At 45.0% G+C, this 13094-nt stretch overlaps 1 protein-coding gene across 1 annotated transcript in view; it reads right to left on the bottom strand.

Moving 5' to 3' along the window:
* Nucleotides 1–11777, bottom strand: part of PPTC7 (protein phosphatase targeting COQ7) — a 56760-nt gene extending 44983 nt beyond the window's left edge. Inside the window, exon 1 of the mRNA XM_082269681.1 lies at nt 11321–11777. Coding sequence (XP_082125807.1) covers nt 11321–11522 — 202 coding nt within the window. The 5' untranslated portion in view covers nt 11523–11777. The remainder of the gene's footprint in view (nt 1–11320) is intronic.
* Between the last annotated feature and the right edge of the window lie 1317 nt (nt 11778–13094).

Here is a 13094-nt window from a genome sequence, read left to right as displayed (position 1 = left end):
TCTCAAATATTGTTCACAAGTCTGTCTAAATCTGTGTTAGGCTGGCCATACATTAAACAATTTTCTTTAAATTTACCTTCAACTACGTAGTACAAAGGCCTACCTAATTGGATACACGTGAAAGTGTTGTGTAGCTTTGACCTCATATTGTGGTTTGTGGTAAATCTAACAGAAAATTGTACAATAAACTTGGGGCCAGCCTTAGGCTCCTTTCAGACGGCTCCGTTCCGTTTACAGAGCCGTGCTGCTCAGCGAGGGATCGATCCACCAATTCCCCACTGAGCAGGTGGATGACAGCTCTGTCTCCGCTCTGTGTGTGGAGACGGAGGTGTCAGATCCCCGCTCTCCTCTATGGGGGAATTGGATGAGAACGGACCACCTGTCCATTCTCATCCAATCCTATCGACGGATGGAAAATAGGGTTTCCATCCGTTCCAATTTGGAGGACAGGATCGGGTGTCAGCGGACATGTCTCCGCTGAGATCCGATGCCCCATAGAGATGCATGGGGCATCCATTCAGATCCACCTGAAAAACTGACAGGCGGATCTGAACGGTCCGCAAGTGTAATAAGGGCCCTAGTGAGCATTTCTTTGCCAAGATAATCCATCCACCTCACAGGTGTGGCATTTCAAGATGCTGATTAGACCACATGATTATTGCACAGGTGTGCCCTAGGCTGGCCACAATAAAAGACCACTCTAAGGGCTCTTTCACACAGGCGATCAGTTTTTATTCTCCGCTCCTAATTTTTTTTTTTCACGGAGCGGACGACACTTGTGTCATCCGCTCCGTATGTCCGCATATCATCCCATCCGTTTGCGGATGATATACGGACATAATGTAAGTCTATGGGCATTGCGGATGTCATCGGATGACACCGCTGACATCCGATTTTGCTTCCTTTCCGTTTTTTGAACGGAGGAAAAATAGGGTTCTGTTCCGTTCGAAAAAATGGAACAGAACTGAAAGGAAGAAAATCTGATGTCAGCAGATGGTATTCCGCTGACATCCGCAATGCCATTAACTTACATTATGTCCGTAAATCATCCGCAAAAAAATAGGATGATTTACGGACGGAGCGCCCGTGTGAAAGGGCCATATACACTATAAGATTTTCTCAAGACTTTTTCCTTCAGATTTACCTTTTCTATGTAGTGCAAGGGCCTGCCAGATTGCATACAAATTGAAAGTATTTAGGTTTTACCTCATATTATATGGTTTTGGTAAGTCTAAAAGTCTTCAGAAAATCTTATAGTGTGTATGGCCCATTAGAGCTCTTAATCACTTGTAGTCCATCTGACCCCGCTTTTCTCAGTGGGGGGGATCGATCTGCTGATCCCCCGCTGAGCAGGAGGACGACAGCTGTGTCTATGTGCTGTGTGCACAGACACAGCTGTCAGTTCCCCATGCATCTCTATGGGGGAAATCGGATGAGCATGGACCGTCGGTCCGTTATCATCCGATCCGATGGACGGATGAAAAATAGGGTTTCTATCAGTCCAGATTTAATGGATTGGGAGGGATGTCAGCGGACATGTCTCTGCTGACATCCGATGCCCCATAGGAATGCATGAGGGGGGGGGGTAACTGTTAGATCCGCCAAAAAAAAAAAAAAAAGGTGGATCTGAACGGTCCCCGTCTGTGTGAAAGGGCCCTTAAACGTGCACAGACATCGCATATGATTGGGAGCGCACTGCTCCTAAAATCACATGTGATGTCTGTGCGGTGCAAATTCAGCCATACAGTTTGTATGGCTGAATTCACACCGCAATCGCAGTGCACTCGCACAGGACCCTTTTGGTCCGCAGCAGAATCAGATTGCATGGTGGTTCACACCAGTGCGACCCGATTCATGTGTGAACTGTCAGATCGCACTGCGATATGATCTCGGGGTGTCCAACTTTGAATTGACACCCCCAGCATATCGCATATGGCAGTGTGAACTGCCTGCCCTGCAGATGCGATGCGGGAAAACGCTGTATATTCGCAGTGTTCCCGCATCGCAATAGTGTGAACCGTGACTGAGGGAGCGTGCAATTGGCATGCTGACTGCAGGAATGTCCACCAGAGTTGTTGCCTGTGAATTGAATGTTCATTTCTCTACCATATGCCGTCACCAAAGGCGTTTCAGAGAATTTGGCAGTACATCCCACCGGCCTCACAACCACAGACCATGTGTAACCACCCCAGCCCAGGACTTCCACATCCAGCATCTTCACCTCCAAGATGGTCTGAGACCAACCACTCGGACAGCTGCTGCAACAGTTTGCATAACCAAAGAATTTCTGCACAAACTGTCAGAAACCGTCTCAGTGAAGCTCATCTGCATGCTTGTCTTCCTCATCAGGGTCAAGACCTGACTGCAGTTTGTCGTAACTGACTTGAGTGGGCAAATGCTCACATTCCATGGCATCTGGCACTTTGGAGAGGGGTTCTCTTCACGGATGAATCCCGGTTTTCTTAGATCTTTGAGTTCAACTCATGAAAAATGGGGGCAAAAAACAAGTGTTGCGTTTATAATTTTATTCAGTATATTTTAAAGGACATCAAATTTTTTACTCGTTTCCTACTAGGGCTTAATTGAAGGGTGCTTCTAAACTCCCAAATAAAGGTTACATGGTCTCTGTCTATCAGCATCATTAGGCCTCTTACACGCGATACTCCTGTTTGAGCATCTCCTTTTCACGCAAATTTGTGTTTTTTGTAAAATATGCAAATTCGCATTTTTCAGATCAACAGTATGTTTGTGCGTTCATTTGTGCACAATTGCGCGTATTTGTGCGCATTAGGCGTAAATTACTGTCCAAAAATGCAGATTTTTCTATTTTGTTCTTACTGAAGAATGCACGGCTCTCATTTACGCACCTGTGTGCATAGGCACATTACAATGAATGGGTTGTATTTTAGCTCAGAAAAAAAAAAAAAAAAAAAGCTGTACTGAGCTTTAAGCTGCAGTGTGCAAGATGCCCTATGGCTGCTTCATGTTATCAGAGACAGCATCCTCTGGTTTTCTCTGGAAAAAGTGCTGTAAAATAACCAGATTAGAAAGCACAAGCAGTGTGCAGCGCTACAAAACAGAACCTGCCTAGATAATGAACAAATATGCCCAACATTATAGCTAGGATCTAAAAAGCTGAAACTCCAAACATTGATACACAAATTAGACCGATTATTCAAATGTGTATGTGTAGTCCACCTTAGTGTACATAGATCACTTCACAAATATAAACAGGAATATCTAAACCACATTTAAATGGGAAAACAGGAATTAAATCATATTTGAAGATTTTTCTATCTACCCAATTCATGTGCAAACAGGGTTAATCCCTTATATGGCCTGAATCAAATAGAATTAGTTTCGTGTATGAGTCATTGAACTTTTTTGGTCTTCACTGTGGAAAAATTCACGAGATCAAGCAAAATACTCCTACTTCTGTGACTCAGAATATTCCATATCTATTGTTCCCCATTCCAGATAAAACTTTAACAAAAACAGCACTCTTAGTTTATAATGACCCAAATCCCATAAAACTATGTAGTATATGGCATCCAAATTGTATTTATCACCCATTTATAGCCCAATAACCTATTCACCCAGTAAATCAACACAGAATTACAGGCCTACTAGCAAATGTAGAACCTCTACTGCAAATTACATGTGTCCTCTAACCCAGTGGTCCTCAACTCCGGTCCTTGGGGCCCACTAACAGGCCAGACTAATGCCCCATACACACGTGCAGATTATCTGCAGACTTACCAAAACCATATAATATGAGGTCAAACCTAAACACTTTCAATTTGTATGCAATCCGGCAGGCCCTTGCACTACATAGAAAAGGTAAATCTGAAGACAAAAGTCTGCAGATAATCTGCACGTGTGTATGGGGCATAAGTATTACCTTGGGGAGATGCAGACTAGAATACTGCAATCACTGAGCATCAAATGAGATCACCTGTGATGTAATTTAGTTATCTTGCAAACCTGGCCTGTTAGTGGGCCCGAGGACCGGAGTTGAGGACCACTGATCTAACCCAGTGAAACGAAATAGCTTAACATTTTTAATCCCCCTTATCAGGGTTGTTCGGTGATTCAGATCTCCCTGTCACAACTTTGCTATCCCTCCCTCCTTTTTCATATATTACCCAGATTCAATTTACAGGTTTACACCTGTGCTCATCTTTTATTTAATCTGGCCATACATTATACAATTTTCTTGTACGCTTTACTTATACCATATAATAAGTATTCTGTGTAACCACATTGCATTTGTGGTTGTACATGAAATCTATATACACTATGCAGGACAGTAGAATTATGACTGCCTATGGCTGAGGAATCCAGATCAGCTCCTGAACTTGGAAAACTGGTGCCACTGTGACGAGGTCTGATGAGCTCCAAACTCTGTAGGAACAATGGAGCGCCTCTATTGTGTACTGGTGTAAGGAGCTGTTTGAATTTTCTTTCTTGGTATTATCCCGATCTCCCAAAAAAGGTGTTGAATCGTCTCGTAGGAGATCCTGAGGATAACCCTTCTCTTCAGATTTTGCCCCAGTGATCACTGCTTAGTGAAATCTAATCTTGGACCTTGGTACAGTTCCTCTTGAGTCTGTAACTGACCCTTGGATATATTATTTTTCCAAGGATGGTAGCAACTCGCATAGTGCAAAAATGACTTGCCAGCTGTTGGTTTGCAATGGTTTCTGGCGATAAGTTCCTCATCATTCCTCCAAATCTAGAAACACTAAACCGGTAGAATAGATTACATGAGAAAAACTCAATCCCGGCGGCTGCTGGAGTAACTTTATTCCATCAGTTACCAGCATTGGGTTACACCTCCCCTGGGACCAAGCTTGTGAGTCACCCATTATCTCTCTGCAGTGGTTTTCAACCAGCTCCACCACATGCAAATTGATTTGTATGAGATATCTAAATTTTACCATAATTTGTGAATGCTTGTTTATCTTCTCACACTGGTGGGACATTCTAAACTAGTATACAATAGAGGCGCTCCATTGTCTGAGTTTTTTGTCATCTTCTCTGTTCTATGTGAGCTGCTATTCTGTGGGATTACACATTATACTTGTTGGAACTATCACCTTTGCACCCATTTTTTGGATTTTTTTTTTAAACTATGAATGGAATGCCCAAGTCACTGACAAAACAATATCAAAGCTTCTGTCTGAGCAGGAAAAGAAGTGACATTTCATAAAACCCCCCACTAAAAACAACCAGCTCAGGACACAATGCAACAAAGCAGATTTGCCTGAATGAAATGCAGAAACATCTTAAGGCAGGATTTAACAAGCCTCTAAAGCCAGCCACAGACTATCAAAATTCAAGTTTAGTAGGAAACTGATGAATTTCGATCCATCTATAGGACAGGCTGGTTGTACTGAAGTTGATCTAACTCATGGTTGAAGGAAAGAAAATTGTACAATGTATGGCAAGCCTTAAAGCGATAAAAAAAAAAAAAAAACATTATACTTAGCTGCTCTGTGCAATGGTTTTGCACAGAGCAGCCCTAACCCATTTCTTTTTGGGCTCCATGCCGGCGGTCTTGGCTCCTCCCCCTGCTGAGTAACTAGCTATGGAGGAACTCAAGCAGGCTTGCTCCCGAACCGAGCTTCTGTGAATGGACATTGCCATTTACACACACAGTGTGGCTTGGCCTTGCCCCCAACTCTCTCCTCATTGGCTATGATTGACAGGGAGTTGGTCGTCAGATTTAAAACCCTCTCATTTAGAAATAAAGAACATTAGATATAGTTTAAAAAGTTGGCATTAAAGGGGTGTCTGCTGAGCATCAAAAATACTCTTTAGCCTCTTCAGAACACCCCTCAGACACTTTGATGAGTTGCGTTCTTTAATGGCAGTTCATAGAACTTAGAAATGAGGTAAGGGAAAGGAAGGTCTTAGATATAAAAAGTGAAACTAAACCAAATATATATCTAGTGGCGTCTGCTTTTAAAGCAACATACACCCCAGTTCTATCTATAAAAAAAAAAAAAAAAGTTCTATTCAAGCATGTAGGAATGTGGCCACCCTGTCCTGCTCCAAACAGACAGGAGTGAGCGGCAAAAGGAGAGGTTTAGAAAAGGACATTACAAGGTGACCAAAAAAAAAAACATAGAAACGATTTCATGTAAAATAGATTCAGGGCCATTAAGGAGTGGATGTTTATGGATTTTTGGAGAATAAGGATATAATTTAGTGTGACTAAGTGCAGTTTTTGGCCCATTCAGATCTTCACTCTGCAGTGACATGCACTAAAACACATTTATCACACATTACCGCACTACAAACTGGTGCATTGCGGTGACGTTAATTTCGAATAGCTCTCAAATGCATTACAATAGAAGTATGCGGTATGCTGCTCCCAAGCCTTAAGTCGGATCATCCTCATGGAAAGCCAGGTGCTAAATGCTAGCAAGGCCACAAATCCAAAGAGAAAAAAAAAATCAAAATGCTGTCTATTTGGGTGCACATTTATAAAAGTATCTTCATATAGCCACGTATAGACATGAAGGCTTACTTGGTAAAATAAGAATGTAAAAAGTTAAATAGTATAAAGTATTTTTCATATTAGGAAGGCATTCTCCAATTCATTTTACAGCCTATTCATACTTGTCTGTTTTAATGTGGCATAAACTCATAGATGCCAAACAGAAATCCTATTCTTTCCTTTGAGGCTGGTTCACATATGTGCTGCACTGTAGTGTGACAGTAAAACCTACATGCGTTCCATTACCATGGGGGCTGCATGCACACGGAACAGTAACTCCAGTCTTATTCCACTACTGAGAGTATCAGAAATATATAGTCAAAGAAAGGTTGAGCATTAGGGTAGATTTGATTTAACTCACTAGTAAAAAGGTTTGATTTAAGCCATAATTTTTAAAGAACAAAAGGTCATCTCTGTCCCGCAGCGCCTTCTCCTCTGACCCGCTGTTGACTCAACGACCCATTCACTTTAATGGAACGGCTGGTGATGTGGCAGTGACACAACAAGGTGAGGGACGTGGCGGCAGCAGGTGAGTGGATGCCCGCTAACAGGCGCTGCCATAATGGATCTGAAATGACAGGTGCTCTTTAAATGTGAGGACTTGGTGCGGGTTCACATTTATGCGATACACAGAGATTGCATCTAATTCGGAGCGCACTGCTTCTAAAATTACATGCGATGTCTGTGCGGTGCAAATTCAGCCATACAGTTACAGCAATCGCACTAAATACGCACAGAACCCTTTTTTTTGTCCGCAGCAGAATCGGATCGCATGGTGGTTCACAATAGTGTGATCCGATTCTGTGCGAACTCTCAGATCACACTGCGATATGCGATCTGATCTGGGGGTGTCGTAACTTTCAATTGACACCCCCAGCGTATCGCATCTGGCAGTGTGAACTGCCTGTGCTGCGGATGAAATGCGGGAACACGCTGTATATTCGCAGCGTTCCCGCATTGCATAAATGTGAACCGCCACTTATTCTTGCTGGTAGTTAGTGTGAAATTGTGTGAATGCATCAATACAGAGCATGTTCTCTCAGCTTGCAGAGCTTTGATTCACTGAATGAGTTTACCAAAAATGTAAATATTGCAGAATATACAGCCTCATGCTACATAACTAAGCTCCATTTCATGCTGAACTAAATAATGATGTATCTTAAAAAAAGTTTTTTTTTTTTTTTAATCAAATTTAGTCTCCAAATCTATTCAAAGATAAGTTTTTTTTTCTTTAATCTTTGAATAGATTTGGACTCCAAAAGCATTTTTTAATTAAATTTGATAAAAAAAAAAAGTTTTTTTTTTTTTTTTTTAATGAAAAAATAAATAAAATTGAACATTTTTGTTATCCACCCTGTCAAGCATATACCATCCTTGGAAATAAAGCCTCAAAGCCTTCTCAAATCTAATACATTAAAGTGGTTGTAAACCCTTACCTACAGTAAAGCGACTAGCCTCAGGCAATACACAGATTAAACAAATCTCCCTACATAAGTTGTTCCTGTTTATCTGCAGCCTTCCCTTCATCCAATCAATTCCAGAATTTATAAAGCTGATTTGAGCGGTCAGAAAAAAAAAAAAAAAAAAAAAAAAAAAAAAAAAACACGGGACAGAGAATTGAAATTACACTGCAAAACTCAGTGAGGAGAGCCGACTGGAGGGAAGAGACACCCTCATTCACACAGGAACAGAGCTGAGGCTGTCAATCAGCTGGAGGTCCCTCCCGTCAGTGGTCCTCAACCCTGGCCTACAGGGCCCACTAACAGGCCAGGTTTGCAAGATAACTGAAATACATCCCAGGTGATATCATTTGCTGCTCAGTGATTGCAGTATTTTAGTCTGCATCTCCCCAAGGTAATACTTAAAATCTGGCCTGTTAGTGGGCCCTGAGGACCGGAGTTGAGGACCACTGCCTCCCGTCACCTTTTTCCTCTTGGTGTCAGGAACATTTGTCAGAAGTGACTCATGCTGATAGAGGAACGAAGCAGTAGACAGAAATGACACTTAGTGCTCTTAATAGACAAGTACACACTAAATCGGGATATGCTTTTGATTTGAGTTTTACAACCACTTTAATTCATCAATGTGCAGACAAACTGAAATAAAGAGCTGACAGGGTTTCTAGCCTTGCCCTGCTCTACTAAAATAAAAAGGTTTTATTTCTGTCTGTTGCTATTAGAGAGTTCCTCTGAATTCCAGTCCAAATAAATACTGTAAGAAGAACAGGAAATGAAGGAAAACTCTTTAGCAGAGCCGGGGTAGCAGTAAAAACAGACAAGGGTTCTAACCCCCAGCAAAATGACCTGACTTCTCACACAACTGGAATGTGACAAACGTACATCCATGCTTCTACCAGTCTATATCTCAGTGTGACCTTGAGTATGGAAGGGCAGCAAAGTCAGCACTGCCTTATGAACATTTTTAGATGGTATTAACCCTTTGTAAGTCTACCATGGCTGTGTTACAACTTATCAGGGAGGACATGTATTCTACAAACATTCCCCTCCTAATAAGATAATGGAAACACAAGGTGCAGATTCAGCACACAAGTTTATTTTATATACACTGCCAAAGAAATCAATCCAGCAAAAACAAGGCTGGGGTAGGGTTTCATGCCAAAAGAGGTAGGGCACCATGTGCAAACCCTGTCTCTGTGTCCTCTATGGGCAGAACGTCTTTCAAAGTCATTAGACCAAGGCAGGGAAATGCTCTGCATTCTGATTTTCATGCCACCAAAGCTAAATTACCCCAAGGGATGAATTGAAATGCAACCCTACAAAATGCAAATCTTACTAGATGCCATCTAATGCAAAATAAAGTGTTGTGGTATTGGTCACACACCACTTAGCTCCAATCATGTAAGCTCAACACTACATACTATATAAAAACTATTTTTGTAGATTTGTATAGAGTTGGAAAGGGTTAAAGCACCTGCCAGTTCTCTTTTTTTTGCTTCCCGCGTACCGATTCCTGGCCAAAGAGATGCAACAGGAAGTTGGAGGAAACCTCCGTATGTGAGAGGAACTCCCCTTTATACCAAGCATCCCCACTGGAGGATTCCTCCTTTCTCTGGGGAATTTTGGATTCCCCCTATGGAACACAGACCACAATAAAAACTTGACACAGGGTCGTACTATTCCCCGCTCTATTCAAAACAGTCTTTCTAGAGATGCAATGGTTTCCTGAGGGCACACTAGACTGCATGCTGAAGCGAGCACGCAAGCCGGTGTCCATTGTGTGGGAGAGCGCTGATTTGCATTGTTACAGTGCAAGGCATTGTTTTGTGTTTCCCTACTTTAATGAAGTGTCACAAAATGTCAATTTATTCAAGTCTACGCACTGCAGCACGCTGTGGTGCCGTGAGTTGTGCTATTTAACACTACATGTCTGCATTTCTTTACATCTCACCTCAATGCAGCATCGTGGTGTGAACAGGACACATAGAATACAGCTATTTCCTATGGAACTTGTGCTGAGCCTGCATTAATCTGTGTGGATCAACGCAGCATAACAGATAGCGAGCCCTAAGATTAATGTAACTGGTGTGTGAACGAACTCTTGGGACCATGTCAGACAATGAAGTGTGCCGCTGGTGACACATAGTGAGTGGTAGAATCACTTCCCGATGGAATCGCTCACCCACTGGCCTGGAAGATGGCAGAATCTCACCCGCTACCACCAACAGTGTCATCCTCCTCTGGCTAGCAAGAAAGCGACACCAAAGAAAACAGGTAAAAGTTTGGTTAGTGATCCCATTGCTGACAAGTTGTCTCCACCAGGATTGCACATCTAAACATTTACCCTAAGCTGGCCATACACTATACAGAGGTGATGGGCGAGCGCAAGGTCGGTGGAGGAGGGAGAGAGGCGACGGGCACACGCAAGGTCGGGGGGAGAGAGGCCACGAGCGCGTGCAAGGTCGAGGGAGGAGGGCCATGGGCAAGGGAGGAGGGGGAGGAGGGGGAAGAAGGGGCCACGGGCAAGGTCGAAGGAGGGGGGGGTGAGAAGGGACCCCGGGCAACGTCGGGAGGGGGGGGGGGTGAGAGGCAGCGGGCACGCGCAACGTCGGGGGGGGGGGGGTGAGAGGCAGCGGGGGCGCTCGCAACGTCGGGGGGGGGGGGGGGCGACGTCGGGAGGGGCGAGAGGCATCGGGCGCATGCAACGTTCGGGAGGAGTGAGAGGCAGCGCGCAAGGTCGGGACGGGGGGGGGGGGGGGGGGATGAGAGGCCGCGGGCACACGCAAGGTCGGGAGGGGGGGGGGATGAGAGGCCGCGGGCACACGCAAGGTCGGGAGGGGGGGGGGATGAGAGGCCGCGGGCACACGCAAGGTCGGGAGGGGGGGGGGGATGAGAGGCCGTGGGCACACGCAAGGTTGGGAGGGGGGGGTGAGAGGCCGCGGTCAAGGTCAGGAGGGGGGGGTGAGAGGCCGCAGGCGCGCAAAGGGGGGTGAGAGGCCGCGGGCAAGGTCAGGAGGGGGTGAGAGGCCGTGGGCGTGCGCAAGGTCAGGAGGGGGGGGGGGGGGTTGAGAGGCCACTGGCAAGGTCAGGACGTGGGGGTGAGAGGCCACGGGCGCGCACAAGGTCGGGACAGGGTGAGAGGTCACGGGTAAGGTCGGGAGGGCATGAGAGGTCTTGGGCAAGGTCAGCAGGGCATGAGAGGTCGCGGGCAAGGTCGGGAGGGGGGAGAGAGACATCTGCACTTGTAGAACACTTGGGGTCATGGTGTAGTGGTGTCCAGTCCTACACACTGATGAGTACATGGTCGCAGTAGTAGTGCCAGCACCTGATTGCCCGCTGGCACTTGTGGTTCCCTTACCTAGGACATCTGCAGTTCGGTGTCGGGCAATGAAGCAGGCGTCGTCCCCGTAGCACATGCCCTTCTTGAGGATCCCCTTCCTGGCATCCTTCCCGAAGCCGCAGCTAGCGGTCACCAGGCTGTAGTCCCGGGAGTCGGTCTGTGAGAGTCCTCCGAGCACCGCTCTGGCCACCAACCTGCCGTATGAGAGTACTGAGAACATGGCCCCGGCCGGACACCTCTTTCCCCTCTCCTCCGCCTTCCTCAAGGGCACCCCGCTATCCGTCTCCCGCAGCCAGGCCAGTGTGGCGCCCAGGCGCCGGCTCTCTTCTCCTCCTGCCGCCCTCTATGTCTCAGTCAGCCCGACCTCTCTCTGCGCACTCAGTGCCGGCTAACACGAGTCCGGCCGACCTCTACCGCCATCTTGGACCGCACTAATATTTCAGAGGGCCGGAGGAGGGAGGTGACTGCAACGATGCACGTGATCGCCCCGACGTCGCTCCTACGTCACCAGGATTCCCCGCAGTGGCTAGCTGTGTATGGATGGGAGGGAGTTCTTGTGACGTCAGCGGGTAGTAGAGGATCCCTGGATACCTCTCCACACATCCAGCTCCACAGTCTACACAACTGAGCAGAACATGTGCAAAGGGAAGGAACGTTTTGTAAAGATATTTCCTTACAATAAACTCACAAAGAACACTGCTGGCTGTATCATTTTTTAGCATGTTGTGAAGGATAGCAAAATGCTACTTAGGCCTCGTGCACACTAGTGTATGAGGCCGCGTCCAGTGTAGGGAGCCCAGGCGCTGCATACAGCCATCCTATATACACAACTGCTGAGGAGCATAGGCCTAAAGCCATAAATTATTATTATAAGGGATTTAAAGTGCCAACACCAGTTTACGCAACGTTTTACAATATAAAAGGGAGACAGTACAGTTACAATGCAAAAAAAAAATACAAGAGGGCCCTGCTCATAAGAGCTTACAATCTAATAGCATGGGGCAGGTGGTACAGAAGGGTGTAACTGTGGAGGATGAGCTGATGGAAGTTATAGATTAGCTGGAGGCGTGAAATATCTTCAGGGAAGCCTACGTTTTTAGGAGTAGGAGATAGCCAGACAGATTGAGGTAGAGAGTTCCAGAGGGTGGGAGAGGCTCCTGGAGACAAGCATGGGAGCAGGAGGTCTTGATGTTTGGTAGAGATGCACCAAAATTTTGGTAAAATTGTGTTTTCGGCATTTTACCATTAGAGAAAAAGGTGTCGATAATGGCGCGGTAAACACACGTGATTTTGGAGTGATTTTACTGTGCTTACGGTGTGTTTTTCATAGGTCATGTGACTTAAACACAGCATAAAAAATAAATGTAGCATGGGTGCATTATTGATGCATTCTTGCTGCATTATCAATGCCTTTCAACAGGGAGGTGCGTTTTTGGTGCAGGTTTTGTAACTGACCAAAATGGTGATACTGGCAATAAACACAATAAACGACAATAAATTCATATTCTATTCAATTCATGATAATAAATAAAGAGTCAAAAATATAATACAATTATATATAAAAATATATATTAAAAAAATATTAATTTTTGGTTTCGGGCAAGTGCATCCTGAATTTTTAGTTTTTATTCAGTGCACCTCTAATATTTGGAGACAAGATTAGTGATGTAGCTCGGGGCAGAGTTGTGAATTTGTATGTTGTTGTTAATATTTGAATGTAATTCGCTGGGCGATCGGAAGACAGTGTAGGGATTGGCAGAGAGGGGTGGCAGACACTGAGCTGTTGGTAATG

This window comes from Pelophylax lessonae, assembly GCF_965119305.1.
Source record: "Pelophylax lessonae genome assembly, chromosome: 1".
Taxonomy (NCBI): Eukaryota; Metazoa; Chordata; class Amphibia; order Anura; family Ranidae; genus Pelophylax; species Pelophylax lessonae.
Note: the sequence above shows the minus strand (reverse complement) of the source record. Positions and strands in the feature narration are given on the sequence as shown.